The sequence below is a fragment of the Delphinus delphis genome, chromosome 7 (genome assembly GCF_949987515.2).
Source record: "Delphinus delphis chromosome 7, mDelDel1.2, whole genome shotgun sequence".
Classification (NCBI taxonomy): Eukaryota; Metazoa; Chordata; class Mammalia; order Artiodactyla; family Delphinidae; genus Delphinus; species Delphinus delphis.
This window is the reverse complement of record NC_082689.1, coordinates 61,709,457-61,734,405: the sequence shown is the minus strand read 5'-3', so window position 1 is coordinate 61,734,405 and position 24,949 is coordinate 61,709,457. Positions and strand designations below refer to the sequence as shown.

Here is a 24,949-nt window from a genome sequence, read left to right as displayed (position 1 = left end):
AAGACCATCTAAGGTTTGATCAGTGAGTGGTAGCCCTTGGTGCTGCTGAACTGGGCCAGAGAACAAGGTTAAAAATGAGTTGTGTTGATTTTCCTTCTTAATAAGGAAACAGATATTTGTGCCCCTGAAGTGGGCTTCTCTTTTTTTTTTTTTATGTCAGTTCTTGATTTTATGCTGCTTAGCACAGTATTACAAGTGAGCTTGGGCCAAACAATGTTTTAGAATCTCCAGGAGAGGAAACCTGCCTGGTCCTCTAACCAGAGGAGTTCATCTATCTAGAGAAGGTGGGGGCGGGGGGGGCAGGGGTGGGGATCAGCTCATGAAATTCTAAAAGGCTGTTTTTCTTGATTTCTCCTTTTTTTCCCCCTTCTTTTAATATTGTTGTTTCACTGTTTGGTCATAATGTTTGTGTGTGTGTGTATAATAATAAAAATGTAATAATGTTCCATATAAAATTTTCTCTTTATCCCTTTGGTGTTTATAGCAATAGTAATAACAACAACAGATGGTCTTATCTACCACTGATAGCGAAAAAGCATTACATTTCTTCTACACAAGAGATAAATATGCCTAAGAAACCAAACCAATAATGTAGAATCAGAGCATACTCTTTCTAGAATAGACAACACAAAAAACAATTGATTTCCGTATTTCTTTTTCTGTACTCCATTTTTGTTGTGTTATATGTTTCATCATTATAACATCAACCTTCTATATTTTATGCACCTTCCACAATATGTCACAATTGGTAAATTTACAGATTATCTTCATTGGTTGTATTTTGGTTTGGATGTTTCTAGATGATCTGAAATAAGGATAGCAAATAAGTGTAGAGTCTCTTTACAACCCTGAAGGATTGGTAGTGACTACATGGAACTATGGTTCTCAGCCTTGGCCACACTTTAAAATTATCTAGAGAGCTTTTAAAAAATGATGCCAACCCCACACCAGATCAGTTTCAGAATCTCTGGGAGTTGGGTTCAGGCATATTTAAAATCTTCCTGGGTGATTCTAATGTACAGCTAGGATTAAGAATTGTTGATCTGGAGCAGTGTCTCCCAAACTTCAACATGAATCCTGATTACCTCAAGGGCTTGTTAAAAACACATATTGCCAGTCTCCACCCCTGGACTTTCTGGTTCACTTAGGTCAGGGCTGGGACCCAAGAATTTGCATTTCTAACAAGTCTCTAGGCGATGTTGATGCTTCATGAGATGTGTTCTCGATTAGCCGTGATGATGTGGGGTCCATACTTTGAGAACCACTGATGTGAAACGTTGTGTTAGAAAGGAACTTGAAGCCGAATGAAAGTTCAAGAGAGAGGGGCCATGATTAGTCAGTCATGGCTGCCATGGTCACAGGAAGGAGGAAGTGTATTTGTGACCCCCGACTCTTGAGAAACTCACCAGTAAGCTGTCCTCAATCACAATACAGAACTGAGTTCCTCCTGGAATGATTCCCTGGTTACCGTAATCCTAGCCATGTTGTGACAGTGTTTCTCGACCACTGTCCTCATCAGCGGGCAGCCCTGCCCAGCCCAGCCGGGAGTGGAGGCTGGTCTCCTAACTCTGTCTAGCAGTGCACCATTCCAGCTACTGCGTGCTGCTGCCTTCACCATCTACCTCACCTTGGGGCTTCCAACCTGCCCACTCTTTATATCTGTTGTCAAAGAGAGGTAGCTTGTTTTCCTATAGATGAGTCATTTTATCCAATTTGCTGGCTGGGACCGAGTACTGAGCAAGGCCTGTAATCACAGAACAGGTCAGTTTTGATGAGGTGTCCTAGACAAAGGCTGCAGAAAGTCAGAGAGCAGCACGAGGACGGGGAGAGAGGTGTGGCGGAGAGTAAACCCTGCCTACTTCTGAGTTTATCCTTAGTCTCTAAGTACTCATTTGCTTTCTCTCAGTTCTGAGGGGCTCTGTCGATCGTAAAAGCAGTCCACAAGCAGAACCCAGCAATGGCCATGCAGAGACTTCAAGCAACTCTCCAGCTATCGCTGAGAAAGATCGGTGAGTCTTATCCATAAGATTTCATTCCAGTGGATAATGAAACAACAGTATTTCTTACACTGTGTTCTTTTGGTGAGTTGGAGACAGTGGAGCCAAAAAGCGTTGCCCATCAGATTCTTCCATGTCAGAGGTCATTACTCTGTGGGCAAAAGTCTTTGTTCCACAGGGCAACCTGACTACAACCCTCTCTTGTGGGTTCTCCTCATGGTGAAACCTGTACTTGGCCTCATTAGGTTAAAGCAGTGGTTCTCACCTGGGGGCAGTTTTGCCCCCTCCCCCTCTGCTTCTGGGGACATGTCTGGTTGTCCCAACTTTTCGCAGAGGGGCTTGTGCTAAGGGCATCTAGTGGGTAGAGGCCAGGGCTGCTGCTATACATCCTACAGTACATAGGACAGGCCTCCACAGCAAAGAATTGCCTAGCCTAAAAAGGCAGTAGGCCTGAGGTTAAACAAAACTGTGGGCTTAAGCTAGTGCAAAAAGGGTGTATCATTTTTATTACAAGTTTACTCCAGGATTTTGGAGAAATAAGCAGGCCATTAGAAAGTTCTTCGCATATTTTCACCTGGAAAAAGAGGTGGCCTTGATTTGTAACTTTTAAAAATAATTCTTAATTTTCTGAGACATCTTATTAATATTTTTGAAACTTGACAAATTAAATCCTCAGTCCTTCACTAGTGGTCTCAAACTGCTCGAGCTGCTTTCAAAGTAGACTGAAGTTGTCCCTCGGTAGCCGCGGGCATTGGTTCCAGGAGCCCCCATGGACACCAAAACTTGCAGATGCTCAAGTCCCTTATATATAAAATGTCACGGTAGAGTCTGCCCTCCGTATCCATGGGTTTCCCAACCGCAAATTCAACCAACCTTGGATGTGTGCGAAACCCACGCATATGGAGGGCAGATTGTCCTTTCCTAAATAGTCAGAATAGCTTATTTAAGGGTACTTGATGAAATAGTATAGACCTAACATCTCATATTAGAATAACAAAGTTTAGAATTTCCATTGCAGCAGAAAGACCACTGAACTTGGCAGGTGGAAGACTTGGGTTCTGGTCCTAAAGCTAGCATTTTGCAGTTCTTTGATCTTGGGCACGTCAGTGAGCCAGTTTGGGAAATGGCTCCAGCCCCAGCCTGACTGCCGTCAACCTCAGCTGATGACTGACTTTACTCAGAATATCAGGACAGTGCTGTGAGCAACATCCACGCCCTTCCTTCCACCTTAGAATCGCTCCTTCTGTTCAGCTGTCCTTTCTTCCTTTGCTCCCATCTCAAAAGACTGTAGGTTCCCTCCCTGGCTCACCCCTCTGTGGTGTCCCTGCCCTCCAGGCCCGGCCATCATCAGGTAGCCCAGCCCCTCCTGCCACATCTTCTCTTTCTGCTGCCTCTTCCCCTTTTGCTGATTCCTCTCCCCATTCTAACAAAAGCCTGCCCTTGGCCCTGTCGCTCCCTCTTCTTATTTGACCATCAGACTTCCTCAGACTGACATCCAGCTCAGTTGCCTCACTCCCTCACCAACCCCTCCCTCCCTAAACCTGAAATATGATCTGTGCCCTCACCACATCCCTCAAACAATCCTTGGGAAGCTCAGCTCCCAGCCACAGGAGCCTCATATTCATCACTCTCTACAGCTCTCAGTGCCATGTGCTGTGCTTTCCTTGGACCAGACTCTTCCGTGGGTTTCTACAGCACTGCGGTCCTCACCTTCTTTCTCCAAGATGTACTCCATCTTTATCCTTATTCTCTTTCACCCACCTTGAAATGTATACAGTTCTCTAAATCCTTGACTGTCTTCTTTCTCTACTTCTCCCTTGGGTGATATCCTCTCTCACTAGCGTATTCTGGTGCCAACTCTCAGATGAGTGAGTGTGATTATCAGATCTCTGTTCTGAGCTCCACACTCCTACACCCACCTCCTGTTGCCCATGGATTCCTGATCCACATACCAGAGCCTCAATAGAAAAGTCCACCAACCACCTCCTCCGGCTCACCTGACCTTGCCACTTCTGTCAGTGCTCTCTTGTGACCTGGTCTTCAAACCTGGTGCTCATTTTTGATCCCTACCTCTCACTTAACCCCATTCCAGTCACTTCCTTATCATCCTTCCCAGGCCCAGGCCTACGTCTATCTCTGTCTCTCTCTCCACTCGCTCCTCTTTACAGACCAGCTCTCATTTCTGACACTTGATCAATTGTCCTAAAGCTACTCTGACTTTTCAGAGAACATTAATGGCTTCCCATTTTAGACCAAAAGAGGTTCAGACTCCTCAGTCTGCTATTGCAAGCCCCTCCCTGTCTCGCTCCAGTTTGTCCTCCAGACTCACCTCCTGTATGACCCTATATGCACCCTCTGGCTACCTGGAGTCAGACTTCATATTGTTCCTACCAGTGTACCTACTTCTGTTCTCTCTTCCCACTCCTTTCTGTTCAGTTCTTACCTATTTCATCAAGATACATCATCATATCCGTTTCCTTCACAGAGACCCTAATTCTCTCTAACACTCCTTGAACCATCACAGTCCATTTATGACAGTACTACCCAGCGTGCTGGTTCACAACAAAATAATGAGCTGTGTCCAAATGTAAATTAATCCACTGCTTTCTTCATCAAGAAAGTTTTGTCACCAACCCCCCCCAAACACACACACACACACACACACACACACACACACACACACACACACGTAATCTCAGCCAAATGAAACAAGATACTTGGTAATGAATTGAATTGATTTGCATTCTGGTGCTAGCCCTTACGACATTGTGAGTGGTAACGTTCACAGACTGTGTCCTCAGACCACACTTTGGTGTATCACTCTCTGTGGCTCTTCCTGTTTTTGCCTGGTGTTGTGGTTGACCATGTGCTAGGTCAGCTTCTCAAGGGTGAGGGCTGAGTCTTCATTCTTCCTATTTCCAGTACATGCAGTGGGTCTCAATAAGTTAGTCAAGCTGACTTCCAAGACCACTCTTCAGAATTCAGATTTTTATGAAAGAAATGTTCTTCCTCCTCAATCTTTAAGTGGTGGTGGCAACAACAGAATCCAGAATAACGTATCAGATAGTGTTTCAGGACATCCCTGCCCCAGGGGGCTGGGGGCTCATTTTTCCCGCTGTGTTTGATAGTCACCTCAATGCCCTGTGGATGGATCAAGTCAGGGATTGAAAGGAAGGAAATCTTGGGGGGCGGGGGGTGGGCAGGCAGAGCATAATGAGAAGAGAACTGGGTCATGCCAATGGTGATGCTCTCAGCGGCAAGTAACAGAACTCAATAGATTCAAGGATCCCTCAGGATAAGAGGTCCAAAGAGAGAAGTTCCAGTGCTGGGTTGGCCACTCAGGGATGTGGACACAGGCTCCTTCCATCTGTTTGCTCTGCTATCTCAGCACGTCAGTGATACCCCCACTTTGGGGCACAAGGTGGCTGAAGCAGTGTGCTAAGTATCACTTGTTCACATAGCATTGTCCAAATCAGGAAAGAAGAGATGGATGTAAAGGGGCCTCTCCTCAGGAATCTCTCTCTTGTTAGGAGGGAGACCTTTCCCAGAAGTCCCCAGGACATTCCCATCCCATCTCATCAGCCAGAATTTGCAGAGGTGGCTCCACAGGGGAGCTGCAAGGGAGGCTGGGAAAGTGAGCATTTTCAGCTGCAAGAGAAAGTACTCAAAGAATAAAGGGGTTGGAGAAGCAACCAGCAAAGTTTTCCAGAAGAGTCCTGAAGGGGTAGTGATAGGAGCAGATAAGTACTGGGGAATGATGGAGGGAAGGCAAAATCAGAGGAAGAGTTTATAAGGAAGACCCAGACATGACAAGAAATACTGTGAGGATGGTACAACAGGGACGTGTTGAGGTCACCCAACATTTATGGTGATGGCAGTCTTTCCCACAATTATCTCACATAACTCACACACGGGTCCTTTGGGTGGTGTTCTTGATGAGTAAACCGAACATGGGGAAGGCTAATCAAGTAGCTCCCAAATGCTGGACCAGAGATGAGTGCTGGGTTGGAGGCATCAGATTTACCTACTCCTGCCCCAGTCAGCTAGCACGGGGGTCACCCAGTGTCACAGAGAGTAAATGGCAGGTCTGGGGTTTGAATCTGGATCTTCTGTCTCCAACAGTAATAACAACTAATATTTGATATTTGTTAACAACTCCCTGGGCACTATGCTAAGTGTTTCACATGCATGATTCTTTTTAATCCTCACAACAACCCTATGGGAGAAGTGCATATTATATTGGATTGGCCAAAAAGTTTGTTCAGGTTTTTCAGTAAGATGTTACCCGGTATAATTTCTGACATTTAGAGAGTACAAGGAACTTGCCATTGTCACCTAGTCAGTAAAGTGACAGAGTAAAGATTTGAACACAGGTGTTCTAACTCCAGGGCCCACACCTATAACCAGTACATTCTGCTGCCTCTCTAGGGTTCCAAATGCCTAGCCCAGGGCTTTTTCTATTCTATGTTCTCTATAACTGTCATCTCAGCAAAACTTTTTTTTTTCCTTTATTTTTTATACAGCAGATTCTTATTAGTTATCTATTTTATACATATTAGTGTGTACATGTCAATCCCAATCTCCCAATTCATCCCACCACAACCACCACCCCCTGCCCACCACTTTCCCCCCTTGGTGGGAAACGTTTGTTCCCTACATCTGTGTCTCTATTTCTGCCTTGGAAACCAGTTCATCTGTACGTTTTTCTAGATTCCACATATATGCGTCAATATACAATATTTGTTTTTCTCTTTCTGACTTACTTCACTCTGTATGACTGTCTCTGTGTTCATCCACGTCTCTACAAATGACCCAATTTCGTTCCTTTTCGTGGCTGAGTAGTATTCCATTGTATATATGTACCCATCTTAAATCACAGCCAGCTAAGGAGTAAACTCTGATCAGCATCAAACTCTTACCCTGTGATTGGTGGAGAAGATTCCAGCACCAAATCTTGGGAGAAAGCCACTGGCCTCATGGGAAAGGTGTTCCCATGGGTGCGTGGTGGGGCAGGGCTCACTTGGCTGGGGAGAAGGAAGCCTCACGTTGCAAGTCGAAGTCAGTGGTTGGCCTGGTGCTTCTCTGCTCCACTTCCTGTGTGAGCCTATAACTGTGTACAGTGAATGACAGAACGGAAGTAGTCTTTTGTGTTGGGGGGCCTTTGTTCCCTTGATGGTAATCCTCCATTTTAATGCTGATAAGTACAATAGTGAGGATTACGCCTCTCAGCCCCTAATTTAATTTGGCCTGCATATGGCAAAGCTCTCACAAGGCTTTTCTTTGACATTCTTTAGCACAGCTAGCCTGTTGTTGTGTAAAAAGAAGCCCCTATGAGGGAGGCAGGAGATTGATCTTACTGGTGCAGATGTTTTTACCCAGCAGCTTTAACACACCCCCAGAGAAGCTGCTTCATCCTGGGCCACTTCAGTGAGGATTCAGACTCAGAGAGATCGGAACCTTCGTGACTCAGGCAGCTCAAGGGGAGCTGGCACCTCGCAAGAGGGGAAAATGAGCACATATTTCTCCCGTGTGTCATCCTTGCGGCCCCAGGGCTTGGAGCCAGTCAGGCTGACCTCAGAATTGATGAGCCAGAGAAACAGCCTCCCTATTAGGGCCGACTGTGGGCCAGATTTTCCTGTGGGCTGTGAAATACAGATTGCCACATATCTTGACAGACTGTGTGGTGGGTCATTGTAGAAATACGTGGCAGTGCTAAGAAGATTCAACAAAACAAAACTTTTCTTTCCATATCAGTATCCGGAGGAGGTTTCCTCTCCCATCTTTCAATTCCCATGCTAATTTTTCCTTCCACTTTCATTTCACTCCCTCAGGGGGCTAGTGCCCTGCAGCAAATTTCCCACCCCTGTGACCAAGTTAGTGCACTAAAGCATTAGAGGACCCCCTATGGCACCAGAGGGGAAAGAGCAGCAGGTGTAAGAGGAGGTAGGGGTGGTGGCCTTCTTTCATGAGATGCCTGTGATGCTATGTGTTACCTTCTTCTGGTAGAAAATCAGGTGACAGACCTGGGTTTGAATCTTAGTTTAACTGTTTACAAGCTATGAGACTTGGGCAAGTTCCTTCATCTTTCTGACAGCAGTATCCTAGGCTGGAAAAAGGGAACAATTGTAAAGATTAGATATAATCTTACCTCAAGAAACAAGAAAAATCTCAAATAAACGACCTAACTTTACACCTAAAACAACTAGAGAAAGAAGAACAAACAAAACCCAGACTTAGTAGAAGGAAAGAAATCATAAAGATCAGAGCAGAAATAAATGAAATAGAGGCAAAGAAGACAATAGCAAAGATCAATGAAACTAAAAGCTGGTTCTTTGAGAAGATAAACAAAATTGATAAACCTTTAGCCAGACTTATCAAGAAAAAAAGGGAGAGGACTCAAATCAATAAAATTAGAAATGAAAAAGGAAAAGTTACAATGGACACCGTAGAAATACAAAGGATCATAAGAGACTACTGCAAGCAGCCTACACGCCAATAAAATGGACAACCTAGAAGAAATGGACAAATTCCTAGAAAGGTACAACCTTCCGAGACTGAACCGGGAAGAAATAGAAAATATGAACAGACCTATCACAAGTAATGAAATTGAAAGTGTGATTTAAAAACTCCCAACAAACAAAAGTCCAGGACCAGATGGCTTCACAGGTGAGTTCTATCAAACATTTAGAGAAGAACTAACACCTACCCTTCTGAAACGCTTCCAAAAAATTGCGGAGGGAGGAATACTCCCAAGCTCATTCTATGAGGCCACCATCACCCTGATACCAAAATCAGAAAAAGATAGCACACAAAAAAAGACAATTACAGGCCAATATCGCTGATGAACATAGATGCAAAACTCCTGAACAAAATAGTAGCAAACTGAATCCAACAACACATTAAAAGGATGATACACCCTGATGAAGTGGGATTTATCCCAGAGATGCAGGGATTCTTCAATATATGCAAATCAATCAATATGATACACCACATTAACAAATTGAAGAATAAAAACAGTATGATCATCTCAGTAGATGCAGAAAAAGCTTTTGACAGAATTCAACACCCATTTATGATAAAAACTCTCCAGAAAGTGGGCTTAGAGGGAACCTACCTCAACATAATAAAGGCTATACATGACAAACCTACAGCTAACATCAAACTCAGTGGGACAAGCTGAAAGCATTTCCTCTAAGATCAAAAACAAGACAAGGATGTCCACTGTCACCACTTTTCTTCAACATAGTTTTGGAAGTCCTAGCTGCAGCTATCAGAGAAGAAAAAGAAATAAAAGGAATACAAATTGGAAAAGAAGACGTAAAACTGTCACTGTTTGCGGATGACATGATACCATACATAGAAAATCCTAAAGATGCTACCAGAAAACTACTGGAGCTCATCAATGAATTTGGTAAAGTAGCAGGATACAAAATTAATACACAGAAATCTCTTGCATTCCTATACACTAACAATGAAAGATTAGAAAGAGAGATTAAGGAAACAATCCCATTTACCATCACGTCAGAAAGAATAAAATATCTAGGAATAAACCTACCTAAGGAAGCAAAAGACCTGTACTCAGAAAACTATAAGATATTGATGAAAGAAATTAAAGATGACACAAACAGAAGGAGAGGTATACCATGTTCTTGGATTAGAGGAATCAATATTGTGAAAATGACTGTACTACCCAAAGCAATCTACAGATTCAGTGCAATCCCTATCAAATTACCAATGGCATTTTTCACAGAATTAGAACAAAAATTTTTTTAATTTGTTTGGAAACACAAAAGACCCCAAATAGCCAAAGTAACCTTGAGAAAGAAGAATGGAGCTGGAGGAATCAGGCTCCCTGACTTCAGACTATACTAAAAAGCTACAGTAATCAAGAGAGTATGGTACTGGCACAAAAACAGAAATATAGATCAGTGGAACAGCATAGAAAGTTCAGAGATAAACCCACACACCTATGGTCACCTAATCTGTGACAAAGGAGGCAAGAATATACAATGGAGAAAAGACAATCTCTTCCGCACATGTAGAGAGTGGACTTAAGGACATGGGGAGGGGGAAGGGTAAGCTCGGATGAAGTGAGAGAGTGGCATTGACATATATACACTACCAAATGTAAAATAGATAGCTAGTGGGAAGCAGCCGCATAGCGCAGGGAGATCAGCTCGGTGCTTTGTGACCACCTAGAGGGATGGGATAGGGAGGGTGGGAGGGAGATTCAAGAGGGAGGGGATATGGGGATATAAGTATATGTATAGCTGATACACTTTGTTATACAGCGGAAACTAACACAACAATGTAAAGCAATTATACTCCAATAAAAATGTTAAAAAAAAGTCTCTTCAATAAGTGGTGCTGGGAAAACTGGACAGCAACATGTAAAAGAATGAAATTAGAGCACTCCCTAACACCATACACAAAAATAAACTCAAAATGGATTAAAGACCTAAATGTAAGGCCAGACACTATAAAACTCTTAGAGGAAAACATAGGCAGAACACTCGTTGACATAAATCACAGTGATATTTTTTGATCCACCACCTAGAATAATGAAAATAAAAACAAAAATAAACAAATGGGACCTCATGAAACTTAAAAGCTTTTGCACAGCAAGGGAAACCATAAACAAAATGAAAAGACAACCCTCAGAATGGGAGAAAATATTTGCAAATGAAACAACAGACAAAGAATTAATCTCCAAAATATACAAGCAGCTCATGCAGCTCAATACCAAAAAAACAAACAACCCAATCAAAAAATGGGTGGAAGATCTAAATAGACATTTCTCCAAAGAAGGCATACATATGGCCAAAAAACACATGAAAAGATGCTGAACATCACTAATTACTAGAGAAATGCAAATCAAAACTACAATGAGGTATCACCTGACACCAGTCAGAATGGCCATCATCAAAAAATCTACAAGTAGTAAATGCTAGAGAAGGTGTGGAGAAAAGGGAACCCTCTTACACTGTTGGTGGGAATGTAAATTGATACAGCCACTATGGAGAACAGTATGGAGCTTCCTTAAAAAACTAAAAACAGAACTACCATATGATCCAGCAATCCCACTACTGGGCACATACCCTGAGAAAACCATAATTCAAAAAGACACATGCACCCCAAAGTTCATTGCAGCACTATTTACAATAGCCAGGACACGGAAGCAACCTAAATGTCCATCAGCAGAGGAATGGATAAAGAAGATGTGGTATTAAAAAAAAAAAAGAAGAAGAAGAAGATGTGGTATATATGCACAATGGAATATTACTCAGCCAAGAAAAGGATCAAAATAATGCCATTTGCAGTGACATGGATGGACCTAGAGATTGTCATACAGAGTGAAGTAAGTCAGAGAAAGACAAATATCATATAATATCACTTATATGTGGAATCTAGAAAAATGGTACAGATGAACTTATTTGCAAAGCAGAAATAGAGTCACAGATGTAGAAAACAAACTTATGGTTACCAAGGGGGGAAAGGTGGGGGTGGGATGAATTGGGAGATTGGGATTGACATGTATACACTAGTATATATGAAATAGGTAACTAATGAGAACCTACTGTGTAGCACAGGGAACTCTACTCAGTGCTCTGTGGTAACCTAGATGGGAAGGGAATCTAAGAAAGAGTGGATATATGTATATGTATAGCAGATTCACTTTGCTTTAAGCAGAAACTAACACAACATTGTAAAGCAACTATACTCCAATATCATTTAATTTTTTTAAAAATGAGAAAAAAATTTTTAAAAATCAGTTATCTGAGATTAGAGCTTAAAAAAAGATTAGTTATAATCTATGCAAAGGAACTAGCACAGTTCTAGACATAATAAATGCCCAATTAAAGATGATGGCAAGTTGTTGTTCATGGTGATAGAAGTAGTAGTAATAATAGTAGCGATATTAGTATTTAAAAGGTTCCTGTAAAGCTATCCTGATATCAAGACCCCTCTGGTTTAGCTCTAGAGCTGTGGACTAAAATAAACATTGAGGATTCCAACACTTTAGAACAATACTTACTCTCAGCTTTAAACTGAGAGCCAAATTTTATTTTCCTGTGTTCCTGGCTCTTATCTCAGGGATAAATCTGAGATTGACTTTGGGCCCAAGACTCACCCTTGTCAATATGGCCAGGTTTCACTGGCAACACCGTCAAATGATAACTTTCAGAGCTTCCTTGATTGTTAGAGCCTTCTTAGAGTTTAAAATATTAATTGGTCACTTTATTTTCAAAACCTTTTTGAAGCCAGAAACCTTATCACCAGCTGAAAGGAGCTTTAACGAAACATCTGTTTTGAATTACATTTTTCCTTGTGGATTTGCTTATGGCTATACATAAATATTTATCTGGACTGTTTGAATAAACCTTAAATCATCAGTGATCCTTATGCAAAGGACTCTCTTAGAAGGACCATGGATGTCCAGAATGTCAGAAATTAGAGTTTTCTTTATAGGAGCAGATTCCAAGGGCCAGAGGCCTTTTAAAATATTTGGAGGTGTTTGGTGGTTTTCAACATCTTTTGTTTTCCTATTTCTGTATATCTGTTAATGCTGTTCCTTCTAAATAGAAATCCCTTGCCAATTCTTTCTTTACCTGTTGATATTTAACCATCCTTCAAGGTCTCACCCATGTGGCACCTCCTGCAGGGCCTTGAAGCAGACTAGTGCCAAAAGAAGAGCAGCCCAGGTGGCAGAATAGAGTGGGCCCTGGCCCCGAGGCAGGATGTACGTGGTGGGGGGCATTCTGGGGAGGATGAGACGTCCGGTGGGATAACGACTGAGGATGGGGTGGAAGTGGTGTGATGCAGGGAGAACTACTATAGGGAATAAGGTAGATGGGAGCCAGGATTTGGGAAGCCTTAAAAGCTGCATGAATGTTTTGGACTTTATTCTGTAAGCCAAGAGACGCACACCCAGTCACTGGGTAGAATATGGTCTGCAGACATTTAATTTGGCCTGAACAATAGTTTTGAAATTCTCAATTAGTTTCCAACATATAAAAATAGAAATATTTCATATAACAATTCAGATTTCTGATGGCTCCTGAAAAGTTGGTGTATCTAGCAGCAGTCTCTTAGAACTGAAGAGAGGCTGTTTTCCATTGATACCAACCCACTGGCCTGCTTAATTCATGGCCTGACCCCATCAGCATCTGAGTCTGATTCCTGCCCTATGTGTACTGGGGCTCCATGCAGGTAAAGAAAACAGTTTAGGCTGCAGACTCTGGAGCCAAATTTCTTCTCTTCTAGGCCCAGGTCTGTGTCCAACTAGCTAAATGACATTGGGCAAGTTAAGCATATTTCTAACACTGGTATATACCTTATACGGCGGTTGTGAGAATAAGCCATAGTAAAATTTTAGAGAACTATCTAGCATGTAGTAAGTACACAAAAAATATTAGCTGTTATTACTATATTCTACACAACATAGTAAACTCCAGGGCTTAAACTACCTGTCACATATTTCTGTATGACTCACCAAATCTAGAATCTAGAATCTTTGGCCGTTATAGGCATAAAATAAAAGTAATTAATGAACGGATGAAGGAATATGTGCTCTTGCATTTTTATTTCAGTTGGGTCCAAAACTAAATTTTATTACTTTGTCCTCAAGAAATGCTTCCTATTTATCTTGGGTTTGACTTGAACACAATAATTAATTTTTGATAAGGTGGGAAGCTGGCTTTCTCAAAACTCCAACAGTGTTAACAAAATAAGTGAAGGGGGGGATGCTATTAATACCGTTTAGTTTTTCTGTAATGGATCTGCTTTCCCAAGTCAAAAATAAGCCTGCCCCAAGTTTGGGAAGATGTTTAATTATGTATTTTCTTTAAAAGCTCAGTTATTGGCAGGTAGCTGTCTATGGTTAACTCCTTAACTTATAGTTCAGTTGCCAGGAATCGGCACATAGTGAACTTAAGCAGAAATGATGTTAGGATGCATGTTTGACTTGGGTTCTCTGGCGACCTCCACGCCTACATGAGATCCCTACTTCAAGGCACTGATTTGGTGTCTGGTGCCTCAAAGATGGAGCATGTCCAGAAAAGATTTGGACAGTCTGTCAGAACGGGTTTCCAGTATGTCCAACACGTCTCATACATAGCTGAGGTTTCTATACCACTCCACCAAGGTCTTTAACGTGATCACCTGTGGACAGACTTTTGTGCTTATGCTAATCTGTCCCTAAACACGTTTGCTATCAGCAAATGATGATGACATCAGCAAATGATGGCTTGAGCTCTACGAAGTTGACCTGCAGGGTTGGATTCACTTTCTCTCTGGAAAACTTGCACATTTACGGAGAACTTGGGTCCAGCAACATTTACTTTTATTTGGAGAAACATCATCTAAAACTGAATGATATAGTCTAAAAAACTGCTTTCTAACTTTATACTGTAAATGTCAAGCAGTTCTCTTATTTATAAAAAGTCAATTTTTAGTATGCTAATGCCTCTGCTTTTTCTAAAGTAATCTCAACCTCTCTTTAGCTCTCTCCCTTTCCTTCTGTCTTTCCTTGTTTCTCTCTCTCTTTCTTCATCTCTCTCCTTATGGAATTAATACCTCTATCTCTAAAGTTCTGCTTTCCAATCTAAAGGACAATTTCCAGTAATGACAAAATTGGACAAATTCTTCTGACCATTTTGCCATCCCTTGTTCCCTTCCTACATTACTGTTTTTGTGAGTGTAGGAAATTCTAGAAATTCAGCACATCTCTGGTATCTACTGTGCTTGTATCTTCATCAAGACCTTTGCTCTATTTAAGCTCAGAATGAATTTTTGACAAAAATACCTTTTCATTTTGAGGCTATTTTGAGAGGAAAGAAACTTGAGAAAAGAAAACTTGCTCAAGTTGAAAATATTGCAGGAAACAATATTTGCGTAAAAAATGAATTCTGTACGAAAGCACTTCATTATGAACACTTAAAGAAACTGAGACTATAATCCTTCAGGTTGAAAGAAGATTAACTTTGCACATGTCCATAGCCTCTTTAACTTTATTTCATTTTCTTCTCTGGGTTAGAAGGAAAAAATATTAGTGTTTCAGTTCCAAGTGTATTTTGTGAACTAAACAGCAGTTTGCTCCTACCTGTAGGACACAAATATGCCAGCATATTTCCCATTAGCTCCGGTCGCTTTAAATTCAGAAGGAACCTGAATGAGTGTTTGCCACAGAAGCTGTTGACAGTGGTAATGCCACACTCTCTGTGTGCATCTTAGTAACTTCTCAGACTTGTCTCCTTGATGAGTAGACATAACAGGAGGAGAGTTGAGTTTTTTCTTTTCATCTGAATGGTGTAGGTCAGGGAGACAGAGAGGAATAGAGAGCTCTGGTGAAACAGAGCTCTAGCAACTGCTGTGATTGGGAAATTAGATAATAAACAGTCCCTGATACCAAGATTCTAATGGCCTAAGATCAACATGGTCTGGAGACACAGGCAGGAGTGGCCTTCCGCGCTCTGGCCCAGACCCTCCCTGGAGAGCTCTTTGTGTCAACAAGAACAGCCAGCGCTCCTGGCTGGCTCCCAGCACTCAGAATGGGGCTATCATTTTTGTTTGCTTTGCAAATATCTTAATGGGAAGTGGTTCAACACCACCTATGGGTTAATCTGAGGGGTTCTGCTTGGCAGCTGTCAGCTCTGAGAACCACATGGCCGTTCTCCGGTGGAGGGAGTCGGGCTGACTGTTAACTGCCCAGCGCCAGGTTGAGGCATCTTCTTATTGGATTTACTGACTGGCAGGAAGCACCTTGTTGTCTTTTATTTTTAGTTCGTTCCTCCTGGGAGGGTAAGGGTGTTATTCTCAGATTCAGTTGTGCTTTTCCCTCTAGGGCAGGATGGTTGTTTGAATTAGTTTCACTAGCATGCACCATATTTCTTTCACCCAAGCTCATTCGCATAGAATCTGAAATGTGATAATAAAAGTGGTGGTGTGGTGGTGATAGAGGTTCTGGTATTGTTGCAGGAAGAAGGATCTAGTATGTTAGCCTGGGGGGGCGGGCTCCACAGCACTGTCTTCACCTGGGATCTCCATAGATGAATAGATACTTAATTTCTTAAGAATCCTTGCTCTACTGTTCCCTTAGTTTTCTCTTCTCTGCCTGAATTTGGCTTTCACTTGTCTTGACCCATGGGAATGCCTCCCTGGGTGACTTGGCCAACTCATGTCTTTCTCGAACTGTGTCAGCTGACATTGGCACAAATGAGCACTTTATTTATTCTTTCCTCCTTGGATTTTAGGCAGGGTTGGATACTTTACACAGTGCAGGTTAGGGAAGTTTGACAGACTTGTAGGCAGACTTGTAGGCAGTTTCGAAATGCCCCATTTGTAAAAATGCATAAAGTTCAGATGACTATAGATCCTGGAACAAATGTCCAGCTACCCTCAGTAACAGTGCAGCCTTGCTTCTAAGACCTTTTCTTTTCCTGAAGGTTTCCACACCTATTTGTAGGGTTGCCTGGTGGTTGAGAGCAGGGGCCCTGGACTCCACTAGACCTGCTACGACTGAGGGTAAGATCTTGATGAACTTACTTATTTTCTCAGAGCCTCTGTTTCCTCGTCTTTAAATGGAAGATAAAAATGCCATAATGACTACCTCACCAGGTCATGAAAGTTAAATGAGAGAACACATACAAAGCACACGGCATTTCATCTGACACACAAAAAGCACTCATGAATAGTAGTAATAGGGAGAGTTACTATTGTTCTTTCGGAGGCGTTCACCTTTCTTTACGTAATCTCTAGTATTATACATTCCTTTCCAAAGTCCTCATTTTGAAGTCTGTTAATCCCAACCCTTTAAAATTAAGCAAGTGCCAAACTGAGGACAATTTCAGTATCAAAATAAATAATGATAATAAAAGAATAGAATATTGAATGCAGTAAGAATTCATGAATCCACATTGATGGAAGGAGGAAATGAAGGAAAGAAGAAAGGAAGGAAGGGAGAGAGAGAGGAAGGAAGGGAAGTGGGGGAGGAAGGAAGAAAAAAACAGAGTAAGCTTTTCCTTGCAGTAAGATGTGAAATAATAAATGTAAAAGGAAGGATGAAGGCATAAAGTCACCATTTGGCAGCTACCAAAATAATCATTGTTTCAGGCAGGAATCTTCAATGGATGCTAAAATTGGTAGTGAAAGCTTAAGGAGTAACAAGCTATTTGCATAGTCTTAGAGTAAATTTCCATAAAATGCTTATTAATTGCAAAAGGTCAGTGGAAGAAATCTGGCAGACACCACCTTAACAAAGTGATTAAAGTTAGCATCCCCAGTAATCAGACAAATTGACAGCATGTGCCTCCTGATAGGACGCACTGAGAAGAGCACAACATCACTTCTGTGGATTTCCTGCCAAATATGCATAACCTGATTTAATTATGAGGAAACAGCAGATAAACCAAACAAAGGGACCTCTTCCAAACTGACTGACCTGTGGGCTTCAAAGTCAGACGCAAAGGGTGACTGAGGACCTGTTCCAGGTGAAAGGAGATTAAAGGAACACGACAACTGAAGGCCATGTATGATCCAGAATTTTCTTTTTCTGTAGAAGACATCATTGAGACAATAGGCAAAATCTGAGTATAATCTATACATTGGATAATAGCATTATAGTAACATTAATTTCCTGACTTTGATCATTGCACTATCGTCATATAGGCGAATGCCCTTGCTTTTAAGAAACACACACTGAAGTATTTAGGGATAAAGGAGTATCAGGTGCAACTGACTCTCAAATGGTTCAGAAAAAATTTCATGTATTTGTATATGTGTATGGTTATCAGTATACATGTACCAAAAGAAAGACAGAGGGCTTCCCTGGTGGTGCAGTGGTTGAGAGTCCGCCTGCCGATACAGGGGACACGGGTTCGTGCCCTGGTCTGGGAAGATCCCACATGCCGCGGAGCGGCTGGGCCCGTGAGCCATGGCCGCTGAGCCTGCGCATCCGGAGCCTGTGCTCCGCAACGGGAGAGGCCACAACAGTGAGAGGCCCGCGTACCGCAAAACGAAAAAACACACAAAAAAACAAGAAAGACAGAGAGAGACACAGTGAGAGGATAAAGCAAATGTATACATTGCTAATATTTGGAGAACCTGCTAAAGAAGATACAGAATTCCTTATACTATTCTTGCATCTTTTCTATAAAAATGAAATTAGGTCAAAATAAAATGTTAAAATGAAAAAAGTAAGACAGTGCTACTTCCCTTCTTTAGACAGCGCAGTCCATCAGCCATTTTCTCTTTAGAAACTGATCCCTCCCCATCCACACCTCCATGTCTGTCCACATCAGCATGGCACTGCTCAGGGTCTGTCCTCGAGCTTCTCCCCTGTGACCTCGCTGACTAGTCAGCACCTGCTGCACACAATCTTGTTCAGGCTTTTTCACTTTCTTTTTTCAAAACTCCCTAAAGTGTTCCTCCTCTACCCTCACGCCCCCGCCCTCATCTGTCTTTGGGTCTCATCACTTAGTGCCAGGCTCATCCTGCACTTCATTTCAGGGCTTCTTGCTTCTCTTTCCCCGAAATGAACACTGCTTTCAGAATTAAAGGGGGAAAACTGGATTAAATATTATCTTTGGGGCCTGCACTGGCGACAAGAGCATCATCCAAGAAATGTGGATGTTAGACCCATCTCTTCCTCTCATTCACCTGGGCAAGTCCTATCACCCCTCTGGGCCTCAGTTTCCCCGCTTACAACATGAAAAATACATGTAGTAACATATATGTAGTTTCCTGTGCCTCCACAAATCTATACCTGGCCTAATCTACTCTTTAAAGTGCTAAAACTGTAACTCAACCTACAAGTTACCTTGTGACCCCGCCCAAAGGAGAGGCAAAGGTTACAGAATGGAAGCCACTCCAGATACCTGTCATTGTCATTCTCTACCCTGTGGAGCCTGAAGTGTCCAAGTTCAGGGATTTGTCTTTCAGAAGTGCAATAAGTATAGCACTTTGCTGAGTGTGCATTTTATTTCTAAATTCTGACCATGTATACCTCTCGATTTAATCCTCTTAAAATCCTGTCTTATATTTTCATTTTATTCTGCCAGAAAGGACAAATTAGTCTTTTTGCCCCAGTTTGGCAAGAGTCTTTTTGTTTTTTTTTTTTAAAGAAGATGTTGGGGGTAGCAGTTTATTAATTAATTTATTTTTGCTGTGTTGGGTCTTCGTTTCTGTGCGAGGGCTTTCTCTAGTTGTGACAAGTGGGGGCCACCCTTCATCACGGTGTGCGGGCCCCCCACTGTCGCGGCCTCTCTTGTTGCGGAGCACAGGCTCTAGACGCGCAGGCTCAGTAGTTGCGGCCCACGGGCCCAGCCGCTCCACGGCATGTGGGATCCCCCCAGACCAGGGCTCGAACCCGTGTCCCCTGCACTAGCAGGCAGACTCTCAACCACTGCACCACCAGGGAAGCCCTGGCAAGAGTTTTTATTCATATTTTGCCAGTGCAGAAGCTGAGGTGCTGATTTGCCCAAGTTAGAGTTGCCATTTTTGGCAAATGAAGATTCAGGATACCCACAGAAATTTGAACTTTATATAAACAACAAATTTCTTTTTAGCATAAGTATGTCCCATGAAGTACTTGAAAATTTTTATGCTAAAAAAACTATTCACCTTGTACCTGGAATTCACATTTAACTAAGTGTCCTGTATTTTATATGGCAACACTAGCCCAAGTGCTTGGGAACTAATATATCATGAATATGTATGTATATATCATGAAAATATATATATATATATATATATCATAAAGTGTGTTGCTAAACTTTTACCAAGTGTTTACATCAGTCCTCTGACCTCTATGTGCCATAACATATAAAGTTTTTTACCTGTTAGGCGCTTTCAGTTGAAAATGTATTCAAAGACATCAATTCCCATTTATTTACTAAGGTCTTTACTCACATATCATCTACTGTACCCACTTCATCTAAAATGGCAGAGCCTGCCACCAGCACTTCCTATACCCCTTCCCTGCTTTAATTTTCCTCTTTGGCCCTTACTTCTATTGAACATGCTAACATATTTACTTATTTTTTCATTTATTATCTACCTTCCCTGCTAGAATGTAGGTTCTTATGAGCATAGGCATCTTAGATTTCCTGTTCACTGCTGTATCCTCCAAAACAGTAGGAGACAGATTAAAGGGGCTCAATAAATATTTGTGGAATGAATGAGTGATGTCTGGGAGGCTGTCGAGGACCCTGTATTGCACAATGTAATATCCGTTCTTATAATCATAGAGAATCTCAAGAAGGCTTGCCACCAAATTGGAGCCTTGAGTGTGGCACAGATGTGTATAATCTTAATATTAGTCCATAGACATAAGGTGAGTAAAAGGTCAGCAGGTCAGGGGCTAAGGATTACCTCCAGACCTATTCTGGATTTAACTTGATCTGCCTCCTGGTAGGTTTTCTAGAGTTAAATGTTTGTCACCCCAGGTGTCATTTATTAAGATCCTAAATATGATTGAGTGAATATCTGGAAGAGTCCAGTAACAAAATGGCACTGGAGGGTGAGAGCACACACTCTGTGTCCACAGGATCTGGGTTTGTATCTGCGTATCTGGGTACCTCAAACGGCCCAAGCTTCAGCTGTGAAATGGAGACCCTGGTAGGATCTACATTTCTAGTGTGGATGCGAGGATTGAATGGTCAGCTCTTCTGGCTGTGCTGTGGCCCTCTGCCCATGGCCATGCAGTCCTTTGGGTCACGTGCTCTTCCTTACTACTGCATCTTAATTGCATCCCCAGCCCTGAGGCCGGGTTTTCTCTTGGCTCCCTTGGTTGCTGGCAAAGAACTGAAGTAAGCTTTGTGGGTTACTTTAAGTTTAGGTTACTTGAAGGGCTCTCCATTGAGTGTCCTTTTTTCCCAATAAGGCAAGCATTCTCAGCAGAATGAAGAAAAGCCTTTGGCTCTTACCTTAGACTTTACACAGTGACAGCTGCCTGCAATAAAATAGCAAAGGAGAAAAAAAAAAAGAAATGAGAATACAAGAAGTGGCAAATTAAGGCTGTATGGGCTCATGGTTGGGGAAAAACAATGAGGCAAACAAATATGATCAAATTTAAAGGGCTCAGTGGGATTTGGGAAATTAGCATAAGTACATAAACTAATAGTGCTAACTTACAGCAATGGCATTATGAAACATTTATCAGCCTTTTTGAGCCCTTTTGATGAATTTCTCCTTGAGCCATGTTCTAAAACTTAGAATAATTGTGTCCAAGAGCAAAGAAATATCCATAACTTTCAGTATAACTTGTATTCAACTCATTCAGTAATGACACTGACTTGGGGTGAGATACAGAAACAGATACATGCTGTTTCTGCACTCAAAACCGAAAAGTTACCAAGTAGCCAAACCCAGTGAGAAAAAAATAATACAAAAGCTGTCGTCATTCCTCTCTGTTTTCCTTTTTTCCTACTGCGATGATCTTATTTTGCATGATTATTGCTTTCATTTCTCCTATACTCTTTGTATTTCCTTCATACCATATATTAAAGCCCAGGAATAATGTTTTCCCTCTTTAGAAATAAAGAAATGCCAATTAAAATAATCTTGAGTTACCACTTTTTTTTTTTTTTTGGCTAAAGAGGTAAGCAAAGATTAAAAAGACTGATAATACCCAGTGTTAGTGATATGGCAAATGGGTCCTTTCATAGTTTTATGGTCATGAGTGTTCATTTTTGTTGCTTTTTAAGGGAGAATTTGATGATACAATTCAAAAGCTTTAAAACAGAAAATTTGTTCACCCTTTAACCTAATAGTCTTAAATTTAGATTTATCCTAGTCAAATTTGGCTGGGTACTCATAACTATATGCGCATATCTTTAATGACCCATTATTTATAATATCATAAAACTGGAAACAACTTAAAAATCCAAAAAAAGAGATTACTTAAATCATTTATGATAATCAACCAATGTAATATTGTACAACCATAAATATGACGTATGTGCACACTTACGTATGTTGTATTCCACACAAATGTATGGGAAGATGCTCATAATACAAAAGTTAAGTTAAAACAAATATATCATGAGCCATTATTTTTTAGATGTATATTATATACATAGAAAAGCATCTGAAAACATATACAGAAAGATATTATATCTGGGTGTAGAGATTCTCCCAGAACTTTATTTTCTTCTCCTTGAATATTTGTATTTTATACAGTACAACAGTGAATATATATTATTTTTTAATCAGCAAAAACTTTAATCAGAGGAAAAAAAAGGGAAACATTTTACCACCAGCTCTTTTAGTCATTTACTTTGGGGAGAAAGTCAGATATTGCTACACTTTCATTGATTAGGGATTGGTGAATATTCAGACCTCTTGGGAGTTTAGAGCATTTTCATCAAATAAAAAATAGAGAAGAAAAGATAACACCGATGAGCACAGGAATAAGAAGAACTGTGATATCTCAGAAGCCAAGGGAATTATGGTACTTGCTCTTTGCTTTCCCTCCCTTGATCAAAATTTGATTCAGCTTGCCTTTGGTAGATGATTTGCATTTTTAATTGGTCAAGATGTGGTACCAGATGAGTCAGTTACAGAACCAAGTTTTCAGTATGCTCAGTAGACTGTGGGAACACACCAAGGAGCCTCCAACTCTGCCCCGAGTGGAAGAGGTGACCAGGATGGGGATGGGACAGGAAAGGCTCTTCAGAGCAGCCGACCCCCTGAGCTAAAGGGTACGGATGCAGTGGCCAGGTGGGCAAGAGAGGAGATGACATTGCAGGTAAAAGCACAGAAGTATGAATACAACCCTGGGGAGATTTAGTGTGTGCTTGGCAAATACTTAGGTGGTGGTGGTGAATAGAAAACAACAAAGCATTCTAGAAATCCTAACTTTTCAGTTTTTGTAATAAAAGATGCATTAACTTATACACTTTGGGTGCCTTCGAACTTAACACAATAATCTGTGTTCTTAAAACATTATCTTCCAATTTCCTGTGCCTTCAAAGCTATTTAAATAAATATAAGCAGTAAGAAGAATATGCAATGACACCTAGCTGATATAAATCAGGAAAGAGTTGATACATAGTGACAGCGTGGGTAGACTCAGATCTGGGTGTTGTTCCACGGTTATACCCTCAACCCTTAAAATATTCAGATTCCATATAAGAGCTAAGTAAGTATGCTTGAGTTGCCAATTCAACCTATGGCCAGTTCATATAGAAACCTTGTTAGCACTCAGGTTAGCACAGGATCTTTTACACAGGTCAGTGTCCTCTTCTCTGATGTCATCCCTTAAATGTCTTAATTTACCTTCAGAACTTGAACTTATTGAAACCATTTCTAAAGGTGTTTATGTTTTCTATTATCTTTCATGGTAATAACTTCCAGAAGGGAAGTTGTATGACTTATTTGTCTGAAACCTGCCTCCCTCAAGATTCATGGGCCTCCTACTGTGTTAAAATATCTTGGTCTGAGCATACCTCTTGCAGGGTGGATTGGCTGCTGATTCTTGGGAAAAAGAAATGACCTCTTTGTATTAAAAGCTCCATGTACAGAAGATTTTTTTCAGAGCTGTTGAAGAGGCAGGAACAAATTTGCTTGGTTATGCTGATTAGCCTTTCTCCCAGGGCTACCAAGTAAGACATGAGTTTACAATGAGAACTACTCCCAAATCTGGACACAGCGGGAAGCTAAGAAAAATCAATCCACAGTGAATAAGCTGCAACCTATCCTGTTTTGAAATTAGATTATGCTTGCAAGTGAATGACTAATGGCTTTCATTTGTGGATGACTAATGGATTTCTCAGTTTGTCTAGAAGCCATTCTACATTATAATTGATAAAAGATAACACACAATCTTGCAAATTTTATCAAAGTTAATAAAAACTGTGCAAAGAAATTGAAATGAAGTTTAGAAAATGGAGAGTCAAAGGGTAGCGTGTCTCTATTCCTGTCCAAGAAAAAAGTTACTGATTCTAACCCTAAACTTGAAAAAGGCCAGTTACAAGACCAGCCTGGTTGGTCAGATCCTGGAAGAGCACCCTGCTTCCTTTGTTTCCATTCTTATGTGTAATTTGGTCTCCAGAGTGTATCAGCCAACTAGTGAGGGGGAAAGTATAGTCCAGATCATCGTATTCACTGTAAAATCACACACTGGCATTCTACTTTTCAAATATGACTCTTCTGAGTTTGGTTAGTACAGCTCAGCTCTCGAAAACATCATTACCCCTCAGCAAACTGGCAGACTGACTTTCGGAGGCTGCAATGCTGAGACCCAGTTTTGGAACAAGGTGACTTCACCTAGTGCTGCCAGCCCAGCATGACTAAGCCAGCTGGCCCCATGGATCTTTGCTGCACAAGAGAGATGCTCGGGCATTCTTGGCAGCCGTGTGCTCAGGAGCCAGCCTTGCCCCTGCTTCGCATCCGGTCGCACTGGGATTGGGGGTTAAGAAAAGGGAATTAAATGTGACTTTCGTCTGGGGGGCTTTTCAGGCAGAGGCGCAGCAGAAGGGTTTTCAGTGGTGACGGAGAGTTTTCGTCTCCCCAAGAACTCACAATTCAGTGACTGCAGTAAAGCAGCAGAGTGGCCAAGCCCTGGAGGCAATCTGCCTAAGACTTTAGTCATGACTTCTGAGAGGCTACAGGAGCCCTAGATATATGCAGTGAATCGTTTCTAGAGAGACAGCTACCTCCTATTCACCACCCTTTGATAACCAAATGTATTGCTTCTGTCATTTAGCATCAGATTCCTTACAGAGGCTGAGAACAGTGTTATTTCAAAAAATTTCTCCTGCAGGTTCAAAATAATAATATCATGCTTTAAAATGAATAATTCCTTAATATCATCTAATACCAATCAAAATTTCCCAATTGTTCTAAGAATTGTCCTTTACACCTGTTTGTCCAAGCCAAGATCTAATCGAGGACATTACATCAACTTGTTATTTCCCTAAATCTCTATTAATATACAGTACTCCCTTTTTTCA

At 41.4% G+C, this 24,949-nt stretch overlaps 1 protein-coding gene across 1 annotated transcript in view; it reads left to right on the top strand.

Moving 5' to 3' along the window:
- The window catches only part of MYO3B (myosin IIIB), a 380,991-nt gene that overhangs the window by 271,746 nt on the left and 84,296 nt on the right, over positions 1 to 24,949 (top strand). The window contains exon 30 of the mRNA XM_069540813.1: positions 1,907 to 2,009. Within this exon, the coding sequence (XP_069396914.1) occupies positions 1,907 to 2,009 (103 nt within the window). The remainder of the gene's footprint in view (positions 1 to 1,906; positions 2,010 to 24,949) is intronic.